The 20,547-nt window shown below is 43.1% G+C and overlaps 1 protein-coding gene across 12 annotated transcripts in view; it reads right to left on the reverse strand.

Annotated features, from left to right (window-relative positions):
* BEND7 (BEN domain containing 7) overlaps nt 1-20,547 on the reverse strand; it is an 81,741-nt gene that overhangs the window by 33,159 nt on the left and 28,035 nt on the right. For 10 of the 12 annotated variants that reach the window (XM_078450421.2, XM_078450424.2, XM_078450416.2 and 7 more), the window contains 3 exons: nt 18,890-19,012; nt 15,082-15,344; nt 3,956-4,181 (listed from right to left, as the gene is read on the reverse strand). In XM_078450421.2, the coding sequence (XP_078306547.1) occupies nt 3,956-4,181; nt 15,082-15,344; nt 18,890-19,012 (612 nt within the window). Of the gene's footprint in view, nt 1-3,955; nt 4,182-13,786; nt 14,525-15,081; nt 15,345-18,889; nt 19,013-20,547 lie in introns of those variants that run through there. The other 2 variants (XM_078450426.1, XM_078450427.2) reach the window with 2 other exon arrangements.

Consider the following 20,547-nt stretch of genomic DNA (forward strand, 5'->3'; position numbering starts at 1 on the left):
GAAAGTGTTAACTACCATAAAACAGAGGAAAATATGTCAAAAATGTGATCTCTACAAAGAGGCTTATGTTTTATTTTCAAGATACTGTCAGGGGGAATATTAATTATCACTACAAAGAGCTTTGTTAATAATCCCACAATAGATTCTTCTTCAGTCCATTTCTGTTCTTATTATAAGCGTTTTACAGATTTTTGTTTGTCTCCCCCCCCCTCCACTGCTGTTTTAACCAACATAGTCACTTCATTTGAAACAAAGTCAGCATCTGCTGTTATTTTTAGTTCTAATATTTTATAAAATTGACCAGTCTTGTATATTGCGAGTTGCAGGACTTTTGAAACTAATACAGTATTGGTGCACTATCCCCTAAAGGATAGAGGAAGAAAGACAATACTTCATATCTATAAAATTTTGTTAAAGTATGTGGTAGGGGCACCTGGGTGGCTCAGTCAGTTGGGTGTCCGACTCAGGTCGTGATCTCATGGTTTGTGAGCTCGAGTCCCTCATCAGGCTCTGTGCTGACAGCTCAGAGCCTGGAGCCTGCTTCGGATTCTGTGTCTCCCTCTCTCTCTGCCCCTCCCCTGCTCACGCTCTGACTCTCTCTCTAAAAAATAAACATTAAAAAAAAATTTTTTTTTAAATTAAGTGGCAGACACCAACGGTAACATGAGTAGCTTTGCTGCTATTGTGTACAAAGAAACCATTTTATCACTTGCCCAGATTACTCAGATTCAAAAGACTTGGGCTGGGGGAAGTAAATTTCCCCTTTTATCTCTACCAATAAGTAGCAAGAAAAACCGGGTAGAGTAACCTTCAATTACTAGCTGCTTTCAAAAACCACTTTATATCGTAATATGTGGGTTAATAAACTTGCAGCTAAAGGAAAAAAATATCAAAGGAATTAAGGAAATTAAGGAAAAAAGTATCAAAGAATCAAGAGAGTTGTACCCAAATTTATACTGAACTTTGGTTCCCCCCCCCCCTTTTTTTTTGCTTTCATTGGCATTTTATTAAAACTGGGAGAAATTTATAACATTTTTGATATCTATCATTTCAGATTGGTTGGGAGAAGACATAAGGATGGGTATTTAGTACCAGAACTATTAGGTCAATGAATTAGGGCCAAAGTCAAGATAAAAAATAAAAACTCACCCAACATGTACTGATGGAAACCCTACTATATGTAAAGCTCTCAGTGAAGCACAAAAGGTAATCAAACATATTTAAGATTACAGCTTGTCCTCAAGATGCTTACAAGAAATTATCAGAATAAATCAGGTAAAGATGTTGGCTGACCAGTATAAACAGAATGTCCTTGTTAAGAAAGACAAATCGGATACCATACCCATATTGTGAATAAAGATTTTAGGAAAAAAAAAAAAAGAGTGTAGGAATGTATGCAGTAAGTTCTGAAGAGTGGGACTATGGAGGCCTTTTAGCTTTCTATACGTTTTTATGGTTTGGATTTTTTACAAGCATGTACTATTTTTGTACCCAGGGGGAAAGTCTAGATCAAAACATATGTTTATGAGTAAATCCTACAAGGAAACAAGTGAATATACAGTATTTGTTGACTTAAGTTGGTGGCTTATGGTTGGGTTTCTGTCCATTTTAAAGTGTTTTTGTTGTTTTAATAGAATTTTAATGCCAGATTTAATTCAACAAAACAGTGTATGGAAAACCTAAGGTCTTTGAGTTGAATAATCTGCTTTATTGAGTATGAGGAGCAGAAGCCTTATTATCCTTTTTTAAAAATGTTTATTTATTTTTGAGAGAAAGAGAAAAAGAGAGAGGGGAGGAATGAGCATGAGCAGGGAAGGGGCAGAGAGAGAGGGAGGCACAGAATCCGAAGTGGGCTCCAGGCTCTGAGCTATCAGCACGGAGCCCGATGCAGGTCTCGAACTCACGAACCTTGAGATCATGCATGACCTGAGCCGAAGTCGGTTGCTTAACCGACTGAGCCACTCAGATGGCCCACCTTGTTACCATTTTTATTTCTAGCTAAAGAGTAGGGCTGTGAAGAAAATTAAGGCATGTTCTCTATTCCTCTGTGCAATACACTTTTTCAAACTATTGTATGATGTCCAGTCTCCACTGAAAATGGCAGAAGCAACCCCTATCACTCTACTTGTAATGACATGTTTCATTACCATCTAGTATAAAGGTAACTCCTCTACTGTCATTTCAAATGGGACACGGTCATTTACAGTTCCCTCATTTCCAAATACTTGCATACTGTTAATACACTGTCCTGAAAAGAAGGAAATTAAAACAATTCCTAGCTACATTTCAACGTGTTTAAAAGCTTCAGCCTAAAAAGCGTCATCAGCCTGACCCTCGTGTTTCTAGAAGGCTCCAAACATATTAAATGGAAATGAGACCCTTCTCAACTTTAGCTGGTCTCAGTTACGTCACTGGCCGTTCTTCAAATTCAGTAATCTTGTTTTTAGTGTCACTTCAGGCTGAATCATCCTTTTCAGAAATGACAGGGATTGTAATGTCTCTGTAGCTTTTCTTATGTCATACAACTCAACTGTCACTTTAAGTGAAAAAACTCTGTTGGAAGATGATAAATTTTCTGTTACTGAAGGCTTACGTCCTTCTGGCCACCAACAAAGGCTGTTTGGTACTTGCTAACTGTTTACAAAAAAATCACAATATTTTGTAAAGTTAATTGTGGGTTTCCAAGTATCCTTAAAGCGCTATTAAATTCATTTACTCATTTTGCAAGATAACAGGAAGCAGAAGTGAGGCAGGAAGGCTCTCTGGGTCCAGTCCTGGCCCACAAGCCACGCGAGGCCGGGACCGAGCAGTGAAGAATCCTTATCAGTGATTCCAGTGTAAATTAAGGCCTGATCCTCAAATTCCACTTTCATGGTAGCTGTGTTCATATTTGAGAATTCATTTACATTAAAAAAAAATATTTAAATATTTCTATTACCTGAAATTACATTTATCAGAGTCCTATCCACGGACATTTTAAAGTTAAGAAATAGGTCTATGATGTGGAACTGGATGTAAATGAACTCATACTTGCACCTGCCTGGCTGCTGTGACGCAGTGGAATTCAGGCACCTGTTCATGAGCGCTAAGGGGGGGCGGGGAGACTCATGGTTTTCTCTGCATGTAGCTGGCATGACTGCATACACAACCAGAGGGAGCAGAGCAGGCCAGGGATGTGTGGAGGTACACGGGATCTGCCTTCAGAGTGGGGTCATTGACATTTAAAGTATCTTTAGAAGGGTGCCTGGGTGGCCTAGTCGGTTGAGCATCCAGCTTCAACTCAGGTCATGGTCTTGCGGTTCGTGAGTTCGAGCCCAACATCGGCTCGCTCCTGTCAGTGCAGAGTCCACTTCGGATCCTCTGTCCGCCCCTCCTTCCCTCCCCTGCTCATGCTCTGTCTCTCAAAAATAAATAAAACATTAAAAAAATGTTAATGTTTGTTAAACTTCCTCACTGAGCCTTATTGGAAAAAAAAAATGAAATAAATAAATAAATAAATAAATAGTCTTTACGAGCAATGACCTCATAAAGCAACTTCCAAACTTTGGAGAGAACTGTTTTCAAAAAAGCATCAGAGCCTTATTCTTATTTATAACTAACAATTTAGGTCAAAATCATATTCTGGTGAAGTTCTTAGTTAGAAACTACTACGAAGAAAGATACTTTCATGTTAAGAGACAATCAAGAAAAACACTTCTTTTTGGTTCTGCAGCAGATCAAACTGGCTCTGAAATGATTTTTAACAAGCCAACATCACCCTTGAAATACCAAATTCTAGTGATACTTGGGGTGGTGAGTGTCAGAGGTCATACCGGAAAGCCACACCAGTGGGTGAAAACTGCCAAGGGCAAATTCAATTCGCTTCCAGTTAGCTGAGTACAATTTCAGCTGCGTCTTTATGAAAAGAAGGCAAAGCTCAACCAAGAAGCCATAAAATGAAATGATGCAGACCAACCTTTTATTGCACCCACAATATTTTGGTCTAGTCCTTTCCGGTTGTCGTTGAGTCCTCTTTTCCTCTTCCCGTTGGGTAAGGAGTTAGCCAAAGTCTTGTCGTCGAAAAACGCACACACCAGCTTTCTAAACAGAAGGCTTCCTGAGCGAGTGTAGTTTGACAATATAGAGTCCAGCTGTGATTTAGGCATGAACACATCAAAGCCTTCAGCAAGTTGCACTTCTGGCTACCAAAAAGAACATAAATATTTCATTAAAAGCAACATTTGAAGCATGCGCCTTTGGGCATATGTGCAACAGAAGAACATCACTAGCTACTGAAGTGTCCATACCCTGCGTACGATATGGTTTTGGCTTTTGTGTGCCAGTAGTTGCGACTTATAAAACCAGTGACTAGTTATTACAAAATACGATGCTCTAATTCCAGCATTAAGTCTCTTCGAAAGCAACGGAGAGGAGCACGCTGAAAATGCATTCTTGTCTCCGAAAACAGTCAAGAGAAAGAGGATAATCACAAACTCCTGTAATTGTAAAGCTACACGGGATGGGAAATTTCTGGGTGGAACACCCTCCTTTTTTAAGTGAAGGCACTACGGTCCCAAGAGATGGTAACCAAATGACTTAAAAATAATTTAAACGTGCTCAGTGCATTACACTTTCCAGATTACTTTCCCCAACATTAAATCATCTCATTTGCGTACGGACACAAACATCGGACTGCCCCACAGGCCCATGCCAGTGGTTTCCAGCTGTGGAACTGTATTTTTTTTTTCCTCCAGTGAAACCTTATGTAAACTAACCCATAAAATAAATAAAAACAACGAGCAGGTGCCCAAGGTAATTCAATTCCACCTCTCGCCGCTACTTTTGGGAGGAGAATCTGAAGCTATGTCTCAGAGCGCCACTGGAAAACCGATGCTCTGGTCACATTGCTTCCCCATCAGGGATTTTCCGATTGGGATGTTGAAGCAGGAGACTTGGAAGGCGCCTTTCAACTTGGACTTTAAGTAGTGTGAAATACGCTCAGACAGTAATAATATCTTGTCTGTCAGCACTCGTGGACGCGGATAGCTTGTCTTTTCATTCGGCAGCCCAGCGAACATTTAGAATAAATGCCTTCCCGTGGAGGTGGCCATCCACTCTTTGTCACTGCTATTTATGGGTGTATTTATTATACCATATAATTAGGTATCAGACTGTGGCCCTTCCTGATGCCTGTAAGTCAGACTCTGTATCGCTCAGGCCTGGCACATCGTAAATACTCAATAAGTTCTTGTCGAATGGGCAGAAGTTCATTAGTCATAATCTAAGCTATTAAGTCATCTGCTGTTGATTATAATGATAACTCTAAAACAGTAACATGATGAGATGCACTTGGTAAACTTTGATTAGGAAAAAAGTCAGAAGAACATCTCATTGGTTCTAAGATGTGTTACAAAAGCTTGTTCTTGAATAACCATACTTAATCACTTTGCAAGCCCGGCACTCCTTTGGATTTTTAAAACCATATTACAAACACGAGGATCCGGGATTAGTTTTTCTCCTGGAGAATAGGAATTATCACTTTTGTTTGGCCTCGTGCTTCCCAGAATGCCTAACACACTACAGTCGGAGTAAAGAGGGTCCAGAGGAGGCTGCAAATGATTCTGATGACGTGGGAAGTTTGGGTCCTGCCTTTTCCAAATGCAATTCTCGACTGGATTATCCACAAGGTTGTCTCATTTCTCTGCCTCACTTTGCCTTTCAACTTTTAGTCCCTGGATGCTTGGTAAATATCACCGTAAGGGCAGTGGCGTTAGACTGATTGCTGAGTTTTGGGTCTTGCAGCTGGTAAAAGTGTGTGTGTGTGTGTGAGGGGGGGGTGTGTGGCTGGGAGCCAGAGGCTACACCGCCAACTCCTAGAAAAGAAGCTGTCACACCACCTGATGCTCAATGCAGGTTTGTTGAATGATTCAATGTGGAAATATCACATTGAGAGACTTTTATCATCATAATCTAAGGGGAAGTTTTTATTCATAACCAGAGTTTTGCTCTGCATATCCTATGGCTGGCTGCATTTAGACCTTATTCTAAATGAATTGATCTCAGATTTTTGCTCCGTGCTCCTATGTATCATTTACAAGCCATTTAAAAAAAAAAAAAAAGGGTCCCAATTTCCTTTACAGAAGCAGCTGAGGGGCTAGGGTGGTATTGAAGCTTTCAAATTTTCAGGAGTCAAAAGGGGGAAACACCAACTGAACTCGTTCATCTATCTCTGGTGAACTTGGGAAACCATTCAACAGGTGCTTAAAGCTCAGCCACCTGACCTGAGACTCCCAGAACTTGCCCTTGGACTCACCCTGGAGGACTTGACCCGGGTTGAGGAATAGTGACCTGAACTAGCCATCAAGCGAAATGAGCCCTCCTTCCTTCACATACTCAGCCTTGTCTATGAACTGTGTTTCTGGCACTTTCCACACTGCATTTATTTGCTTGGCAGTTTGTGCTTCTCATCAGAATGTGTGCTTGTTTGTATTCACGGTGCCAAACGCCCAGTCACTGCCCAATAGCTATTTGTCAGAATACAGAGTAAACAAAACACTGTGTAAGAATTCACTCAAAATTCATCCATTTGAAAATAATACTGATTTAGAGACCTTTTATCCCAAAACACAGGAAGTGTGGGTGAACGTCTGCCTCGGGGTGAGGGGTGAGGGATGGGCATCATCGAGGAAGGGACGGGATAGCATTTTATGAGACGCAGTTACTGTTTCTAGCATTTGCTGCGACTCCTAAAACTAAGTATCTGGAGGTTTCTGTGGAGCCCAGAGATTCACTAGCGGATAATAGTATCTTGATTTCTGAGAGGCTGTCTAATGCAGAAGCTGTCAGCATGTCCTGGTCCGCTTTCTACTGACGGACAAACATTGTTATTTTGAAGTGTTCTCTCCAGATCAAGGAACGTGAGCTCACCCAGTTATGAGCCTCTTACAAAGGAGTCAGTTTTACCAGTTGAGGCAGTAAGAGCAGTGGCAGGAGCAGAGGTGACTAACCTTTGCCCCCTTCCTGCCTGTCCGGTCCTTTCTCATATGCCACCCAGGTGCCCCTGTTCTGTCCTTTCTCATATGCAGATTTCATAGTAACGGGTGCTAATGCTATGTCTTACAAGGTGCCGCAAAGCAGCAAACTGATTGCTTAAAAAGAGAGGGTAGCTTTCTTTTCTGAGACATGAAGAAAACTAATCTCAAACTTTCACTATGAAATTTTTTGATCTCCATTTTATAAATACAGTGACAGTGTCTTACTACCACGTAACGATCGACAACGTTGTGCATATATTTTTAAAAACAGGTTAAAACTCCATTGTATCATCGAACCCCTTCTTTTTGTTGACTGGCGCTACTGTAAACGAGACCTCTCTGCTTACTAATGATGGCTATGCTAGGAGCCACACTCTTCCAAATGAATTATCATTTTACAAACTAGGCATCCTCTGACAGAATCGCTATTTGACTCCAGCGAAGACAGATGGCTAATACGCTAATTTACAGATTCTGTTGATTCCTGAAGTCATATGATCTTTAAATGATGACATCCAAAGGATGGGGCAGAATTTATGACACTTGGAGGCATCACTTTAAGAGTTAGGAGTCTGAATTCGCACTGTAAATTTGGATTTTCGTGGACGTCTTGCTTATTTTCAGGACCGCAGCTACTTAGCACAATAGCCTAACAAATGTTGCATTTTCCTTATCTAGTGGCATCATATCTTGCACTGGGTAAAGTTCTGAAGGCAAAAACTACATGTAGTCATAATGACTCTTGAAAATGTTCATGGACCCGGGCCTGTGGACGTTAACTCTCTTGTTTCTCTTTGCATTTCAGTTGTGGCCTCCCTTTGCTTGGTAGAAGTTGGGGTCAAGGTCTAGTTTGAGTGGGAGAATCCCCTAACCAGGTAAATCAAGAGATTTCCCCCTCAGTCCCTATGAGGATATCATGTGATTCCCCTGTATAATCTAAAGGAAAATATGTAAAACAATTTTAAAGAGATCATGTCAAGTAATCACAGAGGCAACATTTCTGATATAGGCTATTTTACATCAGGTATTAACAATGCCGAATGACAGTAAAACATGTTTATAGCTAGCTACATGTGGTCATTGGTTAAAGAAGTAAAAAGAACTGTATGAGTATTCATATTGGACATTAGTCTCAGGTTTTCAACTGAAAAGTAATAAATTACATACAGTAGTTTGTATACTCAACTGGCTAACTAGTTAAGTTTACGACTGGCTCAAGGAAAAAAAAAACGTGGATGAAGAGTCAGGATTCTGTGGAATCCTAACTGATTTGGGGCTCAATGCACATAACAGAATTTATAAGATGGCTGAAAGATCGTGAGGTTAAGTCTTTCTGCTCGTAATACTTCCGTGTACAATGATCCTTTATTATTGTTTGCTATTTACTTTGCAGCACGTCAGATGTATTTCTAAGAAAATGAGCTTTAGTTCACGAGATGAAATTTAAAAAAGCCACCAAAACCCCCTCCTAAGTGATTTTATTGTGCTCACAAACACGATCTTCTTCTATTTGAGAAAAACTGAAATCATTTCCTAGAACACAGGTCTGCTCCAGGTAGATTTGGCAGGAAGCACTGTTACTATTTATTAAATGCAATGCCCAGAGCACGGCCAGTGAGCTGGGAACCCATGAGAATACCCTGGATGGGAGGGCAGGCTTGGTCTAGTTGGTCTACCTGGAGCTGAGAATCCGTGTTGATGAGGCTCTACATTGGATGTACTATGAACAGAACTGTACTGTAAGGTAGATGCTCTGTATTAAGTAAAAAATGCTCGGGCAGAAGTTCTATCACAAAGTATGTGTAAGCTACATACTGGCACATATTTAAGGGTGAATCAGATAAAAATTAGAGGAAGTCATTAAAGGGCCAATCCTTTGTAGATTTTTTATTTGATAAAATTTTGGTAGAACTAAGTGTTTAATTTTAAAAGACTTTTTTTTTCATGTTTATTTATTTTTGCGAGGAAGAGAGAACAGTAGCAGGGGAGAGGCAGAGAGAGAGGCAGACACAGAATCAGAAGCAGGCTCCAGGCTCTGAACTGTCAGCACAGAGCCCGATGTGGGGTTCAAACTCATGAACCGTGAGATCATGACCTGAGCCACAGTCGGACGCTTAACCAACTGAGCCACCCAGGCGCCCCTCTCTTTCTCTATTTTTAATGTTTATTTCTGAAAGAGAGAGCAGGGGAGGGGCAGAGAGAGAGGGGGACAGAGGATCTGAAGTGGGTTCTGTGCTGTCAGCACAGAGCCCGACGCGGGGCTCAAATTCACGAACCGCGAGATCATGACCAGAGCCGAAGTCAGATGCTTAACTGACCGAGCCACTCAGGCACCCCTAAGCGTTTAATTTTAGAAAATACAACACGATTTGGACCCTTGAAATTTCTCCATGCTCTTGCGTAATAAGTGCAAAGTGTTTCAGAGATGTTTTTAAGCTTCTCCTTCCTCGGGCAGTGAATTAACGACTCTGAGCACTACGGCCTGATTTATGCTCAAGATATTTGAGCCCAAATGCATAAGATGGAAGATCGCGGCCACTACTGTCTGGATTCTTCCACCCAACTCCAGTGAGACTGCTGCTCCAAGAAGATGTCCACCTCTGAGAGCCTGTCCTTGACCCTCCAGGCCGCGGGCAGCTCCCGCTGTTCCCGGCTCCCCTGTGGTCTTCTGACAGCCACTCCTAGAGCCCGTGTCCCAGTACAGTGTCCTCACTGCGTACACGTCTCCCTCCCTAAGCTCCTTGCAGGGCGATGACTCCTGCATTCATCTCGGTGCACCCCGGAAAATGGGGATGACAAGGAACATTTATTCGCTACTTACCGTGTGCCAGGCCCTGGGCTAACATGCATGAAGTGGCTTTTCTCATTTCGTCCTCACCCTATGGAGTGACTATTTTATTATCCCTATTGAGGAGGGGACAGGAGAGTCCCCGTATGACTATTATTACTATTTGCAGATGCAAAAACCAATGCTTGGAGAGGTCAGGTAACTTGTTTAAGGTTATCCAGCCAACTAGTGAAGTAAGGATCTGACCCCAAGCAGTCTGTACCAGAACCTACACTCTGAAGCATATGCTGCTTGAAGTTCAATGAGTCAATGAAGGAATAAACAGGTGCTTGCTTGACTGATTGCCCGCTTTACTGTTTCCCAGTGGATTACGTATTTATTGGGCTAAGAAGGTGTTAAGAGAACAGGTTCTGATTTCAGAAGCTACTTCTGTGGAAAGCAGCAGTACATTTAATATTAGTTATTTTAAGAAGAATGACATACTCGGGAACCTGGGTGGCTCAGTCGGTTGAGCGTCCAACTTTAGTTCAGGTCATAATCTCCCAGTTCGTGAGTTTGAGCCCCGCATTGGGCTGGCTGCTGTCAGCACAGCGTCTGCTTCAGATCCTCTATCCCCTCTCTCTCTGCCTTCCCTGCCCCTGCTCGTCCTCTCTCAAAAATAAATAAACATTGAAAAAGAAAAAGGAAGAAAAATGACATACTACAAACATCAGTGAACTAATCTTCAGTTGATGGGTCACCATAGATTTATCTTCTGATAACTTCTAAATTTGTGTCATCTAGGATTACTGGGAAATATTCACAGTAATCCTAACAAAGAGAAAAAGGTTTTCTACTCTTAAAAATTGTCATAAATCTATTTTTAAAAACTGATCAGAGTGTTTCACTAAAGCCAAGAAACAAGCCATACAAAAAAGCAATGACAATGAAACAAGCGTGGGCCGGGTGTATCTACCCAGAAAAAACCAAATCACTATTTCCAACCAAGTCAGAAAGAACGGTGATGGCAAAAACTCCCCAGCCGCCTCGTCCGAGTGCCGGTAGACTACTCGGATTGTGAGCATATGGAGAAAGAAGGGAATACCGGATTTAAATGTGAAATATGGTTCTGGGTTTGGGGTTCCCGCTTTTGCTTCCGTGTCACTGAGGCCTGGGTTTTATTTAATTTAATGTGCTAGTTTTAAATGGGTCAAACAATACTGCCCAAAGTGGAAACATTTCTGGCCACTCTCTTTTTTATACTCACTAGTTACCCATGGGTATTTGTTCATTCATATGTACACTTAAGTTTTATTTAACATTTATGTTTGTCCCTATAAGGTACTTAGCTAGGACTGCTGAAGTCTAAAAAAAGAACCAATATTTATTGAGGGTTTATGTGGACCAGGATCTATTCTAACTGCTTCACACAGATTACTTCAGTTAACTCCTCCAGCAGACCAGTTCTAGGAGGTTCTTTCTTTCTTATCATTATTCTCATTTTATGGAGAGAAAAACTGAGGTGAGGGGTTACACGGCTAAGCTTCTGGCTCAGGCAGCCTGACGTCAGAGTTTGCATTCTTCACCATTAACTTCTCCTCCAGAACCTTCCAAGTAAACAGAGTAAACTGCCATGCTCCAACCTTTCAGTTCTCCTCATACAGCCATCATCCCGTGACTGGTTCCTGAGCGTTGGTCACGTGCAGGAACTGAGCTAGACCGGGCACCCTAGTCTGTCACGCGGTGGGTAAGGGCAACTACACGCGCGGGTGTGAGGACCAGCTCACCTTTCTGGCTGTGACCCTGAGCAGGCTATGCAAGCACTTTAGGCCACAGGGTCCTCGTCGACAGCACGAGGACAGTAATGCTGCCTCAGAGGCACATTATTTAGCACAGGGTGGCACAGAAATACTATTATCATATGGTCCCTGCCCTGGAGAGACCGGGGTAGATGGAGGGGGAATCACGTGAATAGTTACAAACTAGTTTAGAAGGTTCTATGAAAGAGAACTGCCCAAATTATGTTGGGGCCTGGGGTCTGTGGGAGGGGAAACGGGGGTTAAACTGAAGGGAGGCTTCTGACGAAAACGGAGTCCTAGGCCTAAAGTTCTGAAAGTTTATTGTGAATATTGTGCTCAATGCAAATGAAGACGTTTTGTCAGTGGCGGACTAGCTCTCGTGTATTGAGTCCCCGCTACGTGCCAGGCTCTGTGGGAGGGGTTTCTCGAGTGCCCTCCATTGTCTAGTGTGAACGCTTCACAGGCGATGGTGCAGCTGGTTGTGATGGGAGCTCAGTGTTTTTCCACATCTGAGTAGGGGCGGCCATGATGGCTCGGGTGGCGGGTGGTCTGCCCGCAAGGCCCTGCACGGGCCCTCCGTGAATTTGTGTGGCAGCGACGCTAAAAGTCACGGTGCAAGGCAGATAACTTACTACACCGTGAATTAGAATTAATGTGAATGTTTACACGTTACAAAGCAACGGGAGCCTAGGTTTTACGTGTCCTTTTCTCGGTGCTTCTAGCTCTAATCTTTCTCCTGTGCTCCAAACATCTACTGACCGCTTTGTGGTAGCAAACTTGTACTTCCCATCCAGAACTGAAGGCTGCTTCTGCCCTTGCTCTCCCTGCCTCAGTTAAAGAAGCTGCCGCCACCCAGCAACGCACCTGGTTTTCCAAGAGAGAAATGTGGGGGGTGCCTTCTGAGCCACCACGTCCTCTGTGTGGGGACTTCCTAAGTGCCCCATTTCTCTTTCTTCAGGCTCACGGCTCATGTAGACCCTCCCATGCCTGACTGCTGGTACTTGTCTTCCTTCTGGTCTCTCTGTCTCTACTACCTTCTCTCCATCTATCTATCACCCACAAGGCAGTTCCCCTTTCCACTCTTTAAAGACACAAGTGTGATTAGTCCTCTACCTGAAACTTGCCGTGGCTCCCTAGCACCCACAAGATGAAGGTAGGTCAAGGGCACTGGCATGGCATATTTAGGGCTTTCACTACCTGGCCCCATCCTACCTTTTTATCATCATCGTTGGCAACCGATGCTGGCCAGACAGCTGTTCTAGCAGCACTGGACCACTTGCCCAGTCCTACAGTTTTGGACCTAATCTTCCCACTCCCAATGCTGGGTATTTCCCAGGGCCCATCTTCAAATGCACAAATACAGAGTTTCCATCTGCTCATATATATCCTGTGGTAGTACATTTTCTCAAGTCCATTTTAGACAGTAATTCCTACAAGATTATTATGTATTTTCTGTTTTCTCCTCTGGACTTCTGCCAAAATTTAAAAGGACCCTGGTTAAGAAATAATAAAACACTAGAAGGGCACCTAAATTTGGAGGCCTTTAAATCGATGGTTCCATCACCTGAGGGAGTCGATCCACACACCCTTACCCCCCCACAACCCCCCTGGCCTGCCCTGCCCTGCCCAGGGACTTCAGAAGCTAGACTCACTAATGCTGGTGAACCCAATCTGTGGACAAAACTTCCTTATCCAATGATGGGATTCACTGCAAGGTCCTCTAGGTGGGGTTACACTTTCCGTTGACCAGATGAATCAAATGGCCTATCAACTGGATAATGCAAAGATAATTATCTCTCTGTATTTTTTGCTTTTAGAAGCATGTTATTCTTCAATCAAAGATAATCAGCACCTAACTGAGTTTTCAGGGACAATTCCAAATGTGCTTTGTTAAACTGAACAGCTCTTGTTAGCAAAAATAATCATGAATGAAAAGCGAATTATTTTTATTGGGCGTGTAAACAAAATTATGCTGATATTGGTAAAGATAAGAACAATTCTATTCTACTTCATTAATGTACATAAGGCCTTAATCAGATCTTCTTAAACTTATCTCTGAAGTGTATTTGGAGCTTAAAAATAAAGGAGAAAGTTTAGTTATTAGCATTAAATTGACCCATTTAGGAGATGATTTATACAACCCAAATGATTGCTCCTGATATATTAATGTCTATCTGAAAAGAATGCTTACAAAATACTATATATATATATATATATATATATATATATGTATTATGAACACTGCTTAAGGTTCAATGTACTTTGTGTTTTAGAATAATTTACCTGTTTCCAAATATATGATTTACCAAATATATGGGTTCTGACACCAGGGCCTTCGCGGCAATAATCATTTGATATAAATAAATCAGCTGACTGGCCTGGGGTAGAACGTTATCATCATTAATGACTTTTTTAAAGCTACGTTTCGAGTCTAGGAGAACATTTTAACATGTATTCAAAGATAAAAAGTGAAAACCCCTTTAACACCAAGGATTGGATAAGTTCAAATGCTTTTCTAGTCTAAAAAAGTCTCCTCCATTTATTAAAGACCCAGTGTGGAAACGTGCTAGCAAACTGTCTTTCTGCGATTTGAAAGGGAGGGCTTTTTAAAAAAGAAAATAGCAGTTATTTTTTATTTAAAGTTTAAAAGGTAGGGCCAAACTCCAATCCCATATAGGCCTGTGGGTGTTCTCGGCAGGATTCTCATCCTATGCAATCTGATAATAATAGATCACTCCCTCTTGTTTATTTTAAGAACTCCCCCAACGAGATGGGGTTCGCATCAACGTACGTAGATAAAGATACTGTGAGGAGAGTTTGCGGTTGCAAAGATGGCACGTTCTTAAAGAAATTCGTTTATGGTCACGTGGATACGAAATGGCAAGCCACAGCAAGATGGGTATCTTAGATGTCATCCAACATCTGGGACCACAACAACTTTCTGGCTAGGGTATTAAAATAGAAAAACCTTTGCAGAGCATTAACCTATCATTACACGGAGTAAATGGCATGGCGGTTACCACCTAATTAGCAGTGTGGTTTGCCTCTATAAAATAGAATTAGCACTCCTGCTCTTTTTTTATTATTAGTTTGTGTTTCTAGAAAGGTGTGACCTTATCTGTAAGGTTCTGTTCACGTATGCCCATTTACAAAGGATTTAATTATGTTCTTGTAGCTCTCTGCACTGAGGAAATTGAAAACGGCCACTTCAGAATTAAAACTGGTAAAGAAATTAGTGAGCAGGTTATTTACTCCATCACCCTCCTTCTCTCAGCGACAAAGAACGGAAACCCGTTCAAATAAATAAGGTAGAAGATTTTCGGGAGAGGAAATTCTAGGCGAGGAAATGATTAACAGTCGTCCTTTCCTCTTTCCCACGCGTCTTTTTGCAAGTTTCTCTAGTTTTCTGGGCCCGGATGAGTTGAGGGGAAAGTGTATTCATACGGCAAAATCCTGAAAGTTATGTCACATTCGTGTCAGCAGCCAGAAAACATCGACTTACATCTGAGGCCGGCGATTCCAGGACAATGCCGAATCCGAGGACGCGGCTGTCCCCGGGGGACGGGTGCTCGGCCGCCGGGGGACCAGACTGCTCAGAGGCCACGGCTGGCTTCTCGGTTCCCAACACGCCGGCCTTCTGTTTCACGGGCAGAGGCTCGACAGTCTTCGGGGGCACTTTTTTCTTTTTATTTCTCTTGCGCGAGGCAGCGGTTCGCTGGGAGCACATGAGGGAAATGGGGGGTTGTTGTCTGTTTTGGGCTCCAGCTGTGAAGAACAAACAAGAAATGGGCTTCAGACACCTGAGTCTCACTGAGGAAAAGTGATCACCCCTCTGTCTACACGGCCCAGAACACTGAGACCGAAATGGAGTTCAGTCCAGAAGGCAGACCAAAGTCCATCCCCCGTGGGGCCTGTAGGTCACCAAATGATGTCTCTGGAGCACTTTAAAGTTCGACACGCGGAAAAGCAGCTCAGATAAAACTGTGTCCCTGCTGCTGGTGGGCCACAGTGACTGCTGCCCCTGTTTCCGTGGAAGAAAGGGCATTCTGAGCTGTAGCAAAACACCTGAGCGTGATTTGACCGGTCGCAGGACATTTTTATATAAGCGGGAATTCAGAACTTGAGGTAAGCCCAACTCAGGAATATTCCGATCGTCCTCCGAGGGAAAGCTCCTCAGCTGTGAGCAGTCTACAGGCACCGCAACTGACCAGGGCTGAGCGATGATGATCATTTATCAAAGAATCAGTCTGGGATGACCAGGAAGCACACGGGCAAAAGCCCGCTGGTCATTTATCGGGGCCAGTTGCCCCTTCCTCACAAACCAGTGCCGTCCGCACGCAGCTACCTCCATGGCACCACACCACTGGCTTCTGACCGGGCTCCACGCCATACCTGGGTTTCAGGTAGCTACAAAATAGGAATGAAACAATTCTGCGCAAGTCAAGAAGACTAGTAAAATCCAGAAAATCCAGGTGGAGTTCTGGAGATGAAGAGCACTGAGCAAGGACCAAGTACTAGTACTGAACATACACTTAAGGAAACCAAGGATGATAATTCCAGTTTTCACAGATGTACTTTGGCAAGTGGTGTTCGTGAACCACTTAAGAATATTCTGATGGGAAGTGTAATAGAAAAATACGGCATCATTATTTAAATCTTCATGTATCAATATGGCTTACTAAATACGATCATAGGATACGCCTGCCTTTTTACAGAAATAAGCTGAATGAAAACTAAAGATCTTTAAATGCGCATAAATATGGATCATCTCCTATCAGTTTGCAAATAAAGGATATTTATACTTTGAACTTGGTATTTGCATTTCCCAGACTGGCAAGAAATTTATTAGCATCAGAAACTAACTACTTGGGGTGCCTGGCTGGCTGAGTCGGTGGAGGGTGCCACTTGTAAACCTGGGGTTGTAAATTCAAGCCCCACGTTGGGTGTAGAGATTACTTAAAAAAATAAAATAACAAGAAACAAAATACTTGCCTTGTATAGGAGCACTGAAAAGGCTTTTAACCACCTGTATAGTAATTAGTCTAATTCATTGGCACTTGACCTTGGCTGCATGTTAGAGTTAGCCGGGAGCTTTTAAAAAAAGTCAGTGCCTCGCAGCCTCATCCCAGACTAAGTGAATTGGAATTTGCAGGGGTGGTTCCCCGGCACTGAGTTGTTGTTGTTGTTTTTTTTTGTTTTTTTTGTTTTTTTGAGCTTCTCAAGTGATCCACTGTGCAAGCCTGAGTAGAGAACTTTTCTCTGTTCTCCAGATTTTCACCCAAGGCTAGGCCTCCATGCCCAAGGTTAAATGGACAATGGAAGCAAAATAATAATAATAGTAAGAAGAAGACTCACTATTCTACATTAAAAGTGAAAGTGCTTTTGGTTTAACACAGGCACTATCTGAGTTTTTCTTCTCCGTTTGCAAGTCTAGACACAGTCTCTTGTATCCAGATCGTATCGCTTCATCTTATTCCTTGCCCTTTCTCCCTAAAGTAAAGGCAAAACTTTCTAAATATAATTTAAGTCTAAGTTTTATAGGCAATAAATCTTAAGTAAATCTACCCACACTACACAAATTCTTAAGTTTACGGAAATTAAAGAGTAATAGTTTATCCTTTCTGCTATCCTACAGCTCTGGCATTGCTTACCTCCCTCACCTACAGACGTTCAGAAAGGGAAACACAGTGACAAAGTGGCATTTACCTAATAGATTCCAAAAGGGCTTCCGTCGAGGATTTAGATGGTTGCAATTTGCAGTTTGCCATCTCAGTAGTAAGGAGCTTAAGTAACAAAATAAATCATTACGGTTTCATATGCATATTTTCTTAAGTGCTAACACACTCTTCCTCTGAGAAAAGAACCTGTCCGTCATGAAGGAACCTTTCTTTCTGAGCTCCTTACTTGGGAGATGGTACCTTCTGCCGGGTCAAGGAGAAGACGGGTTACCGTGGAAGAACAGGGGGAGTTGCATGCTCACTGGCCTGACCAAAATGCTTATTCTTTCCTTGGGCTAAAACCAAATTCAGCACATGAAATTAGATGTTGCTTCTCAGACGGCCTTTTGCAAACCTTACTTTCATGTGCTCTTGGGTGATGGGTGTGTTTAAGTATTAAGCTTTTTATATCAAAACCACATCATTGAATATTCAAATTTTACTAGAATTCACTAAATGGCACCAGGTACGATTTCTGAGCGATGACCTTCCCGAATCTCTTTACAGGGGAGGGGTGGGGATGCTGGTCACATACGACTGTGCTATTACCTGCTCAAGGAGTTTTCCCTCACCAGAGGAGGCCTTCGTGAAATGATTTATTATTTTCTGTACCTGTGACAAAAAAGTTCCGTGCCCCCCGCCCCCATGTGTGGAGATTAGAAACGGCAGCCGCTGTCATGATGCCCCAGCCTTCGAGATGAACGGCTCCTGGTCTTTAGAACAACACCAGAGCCTGGATGGTCCCTTACAGAGCTCATTGCATTTACCAACCCCTTCTATTTGGAAAACAATCCTGTGAGTTAGGTATTGATGCTCCAGCTACACATGAGAAATCGGAGCGCAGAGAGGTTACACAGCTTCCCGAGAAGAGCTGGGACTCGGACCCCACCCTGCGGACTCACTGTGACAACAAGAGAGGCGTCACGTAAATAAAGAAGACGAGACGTGAGGGGTCCCTGAGCTTCCACATCCTGAATATTTATCCAGGAGACAAGCCACAGGCGGGAGCTCGGAGGGCTCATGCTCCTAAATGTCTCCGCCAGGAGAGCCCTCGCTCCCGAGAGGGCCCCCCCACCTCCCCGGCCCTTAGACAACAGTGCGTGGCTTCCCTACTGTCACACAGCGGCCCCAGAAGGGGCGGGACGGGCGTGGGGGTTGCCGACCAGCACACAGCCCCCACACAGAGCACTTCAGGAGGTGAAGGTGAGTCAGCCTCACTTTCTTTCCTGATGTGAACTTCCTTGTCGACTCACAGTAGGGAAGGGAGCTGGAGAATGATGCCCACCTTCAAGTACGACTGTTTGAAAATTCAAATAACTGACACTTGTGGAGTCCTAGGAGACGAGGGCATGAACGATGTGGAGCACACGTCCATCGGCACGTGAGTAGCACGGTCAGCAGTAACAAATCTGCTAGATTTGCTAAAGGAAAAATGCATTGTAGAAAAAGCCGAGAAGAGGGACACTTGGAAAATCATGGCGAGACAGCGAGGCGGGAAGCGCTGACCGCCAAAAACAAAACAAACATCCTGGCGGAAGATGTCAGATACGCACGACAAATCCGGGGGTTCCACCCGAGGCCCGGTCTCCGTACCTGCTTGGATTTGCATTAATTTCCGCATGGTCCTGAGTTCTTGGAGGATGGCCTGCAACGTTGACTGGCAGTTACAAGTACAGCAGTTTGATCCACCTGACGAATTCACTGCTGGAAGTTCTCCTGAGCATCAAAGAAAAGAAGGGCATACTCCGAATGTCAACACCAAAATTATAAAGAGGAAAAAATACTGAGAACATACTGAGGGTTGATGCGGGGGGGGGGGGGGGGTGGGAGGAAGGGGAAAGTGGGTGATGGGTACTGAGGAGGGCACCTGCTGGGATGAGCGCTGGGTGTTGTATGGAAACCAATTTGAAAATAAATTATTAAAAAAAAAAAGAAAGAAGAAAAAAAGAAGGCATATTGACAGCATTTTGAAGCATGTAAGGAAAACGTATCCAATAACTGTTACCACCTAAATGCTGGGGTCTGACTTTACCTAAATTATCCAGGCTTCTGCACTGTAAGGTGCCTGGCGGCTCATGGGGCGGGAGGTGGAGTCTGCCTGACTGTGCGCCCACGATGCGCTGTGGGCAGGCCTCCCTAGTGCCAAACCAGTGCATCTCAGATCACACCCCCAAAAAAATTCACTAGAAACACACACTATGTTGCACAGAAACACCAGCTCTGAGAACAAGCCTTCCAGAAAAAACCCTGGTCGCTGCATGTTATAAACGTTCACCTTAAAAATTAAATGTGTCTATGGGGTGCCTGGGGTTGAGCAGCCAACTTTAGCTCATTTCATGATCTCACGGTTCACGGGTTCGAGCCCCGCGTCAGACTCTGTGCTGACAGCTGGGAGCCTGGAGCCTGCTTCTGATTCTGTGTCTCCCCCTCTCTCTGCCCCTCCCTGCTCGTGCTCTCTCTCTCTCTCAAAAATGAATAAACATTAAAAAAAAATTAAATGTGTCAAACTATTAAAAATAGTTTTGTAGTATTAAGCACGTTTTCCCACGTTAGGAACTGTCACCACATTAAAACTGTGAGAGTACTCTCTGGGGGTGGTATGCGTGGGGCAGGGAAAAGCCAGGGGAGCAGGGTGTCTATGGGAGGACGTATTTGAACTTGGTGGGTTATAGGGTGTTGGGCTGCTGGCTGTTCTCCAGCTCAATCTTCATGCACCTTTTTTTCCATTCCCCTATCCTACATTTCCCTCACTTTACTCTCTTTATCTCTGTTTAAATTTAGTTATCTTTTCCTTAATAAAACGATCCTATTTAGGTAAACACAGATTGTCCCATTGTCCTTGGAACACGATGGAACATTTGGAAAGTTGCTCTTTCCGCAGCGTGCCCTCCAGCATCTGTGTCCAATCCGACCACTGTGACTGCTGTCGGAGGTGCAGGGGGAAAGTTCTAAGGCACTGATCCAATTATACCTGTTATCATACACTACAGGTAATTTTAGTCCCACTGTATGCATTATTTGTGGACGCTGTAAAAAAAATTTCACGGCAAAACCAGGACATACATACGGATAACTTAATGCCTGGAGGAATGCAATTATTTACATCCAAAGTTGTAGCAAACTGAGACGTTACAGCTTTAAAACTGCAAATAATTTCAATGGAATTCTAAGTAGTCACAGTTCTATGTGATGGGTTTCTACTGGAAATAATGCCAACGACAAACGCAAAAATCTATTTTCAAACCAACCTG

The sequence above is a fragment of the Panthera onca genome, chromosome B4 (assembly GCF_046562875.1).
Source record: "Panthera onca isolate mPanOnc1 chromosome B4, mPanOnc1 haplotype 2, whole genome shotgun sequence".
In the NCBI taxonomy this organism is placed as follows: Eukaryota; Metazoa; Chordata; class Mammalia; order Carnivora; family Felidae; genus Panthera; species Panthera onca.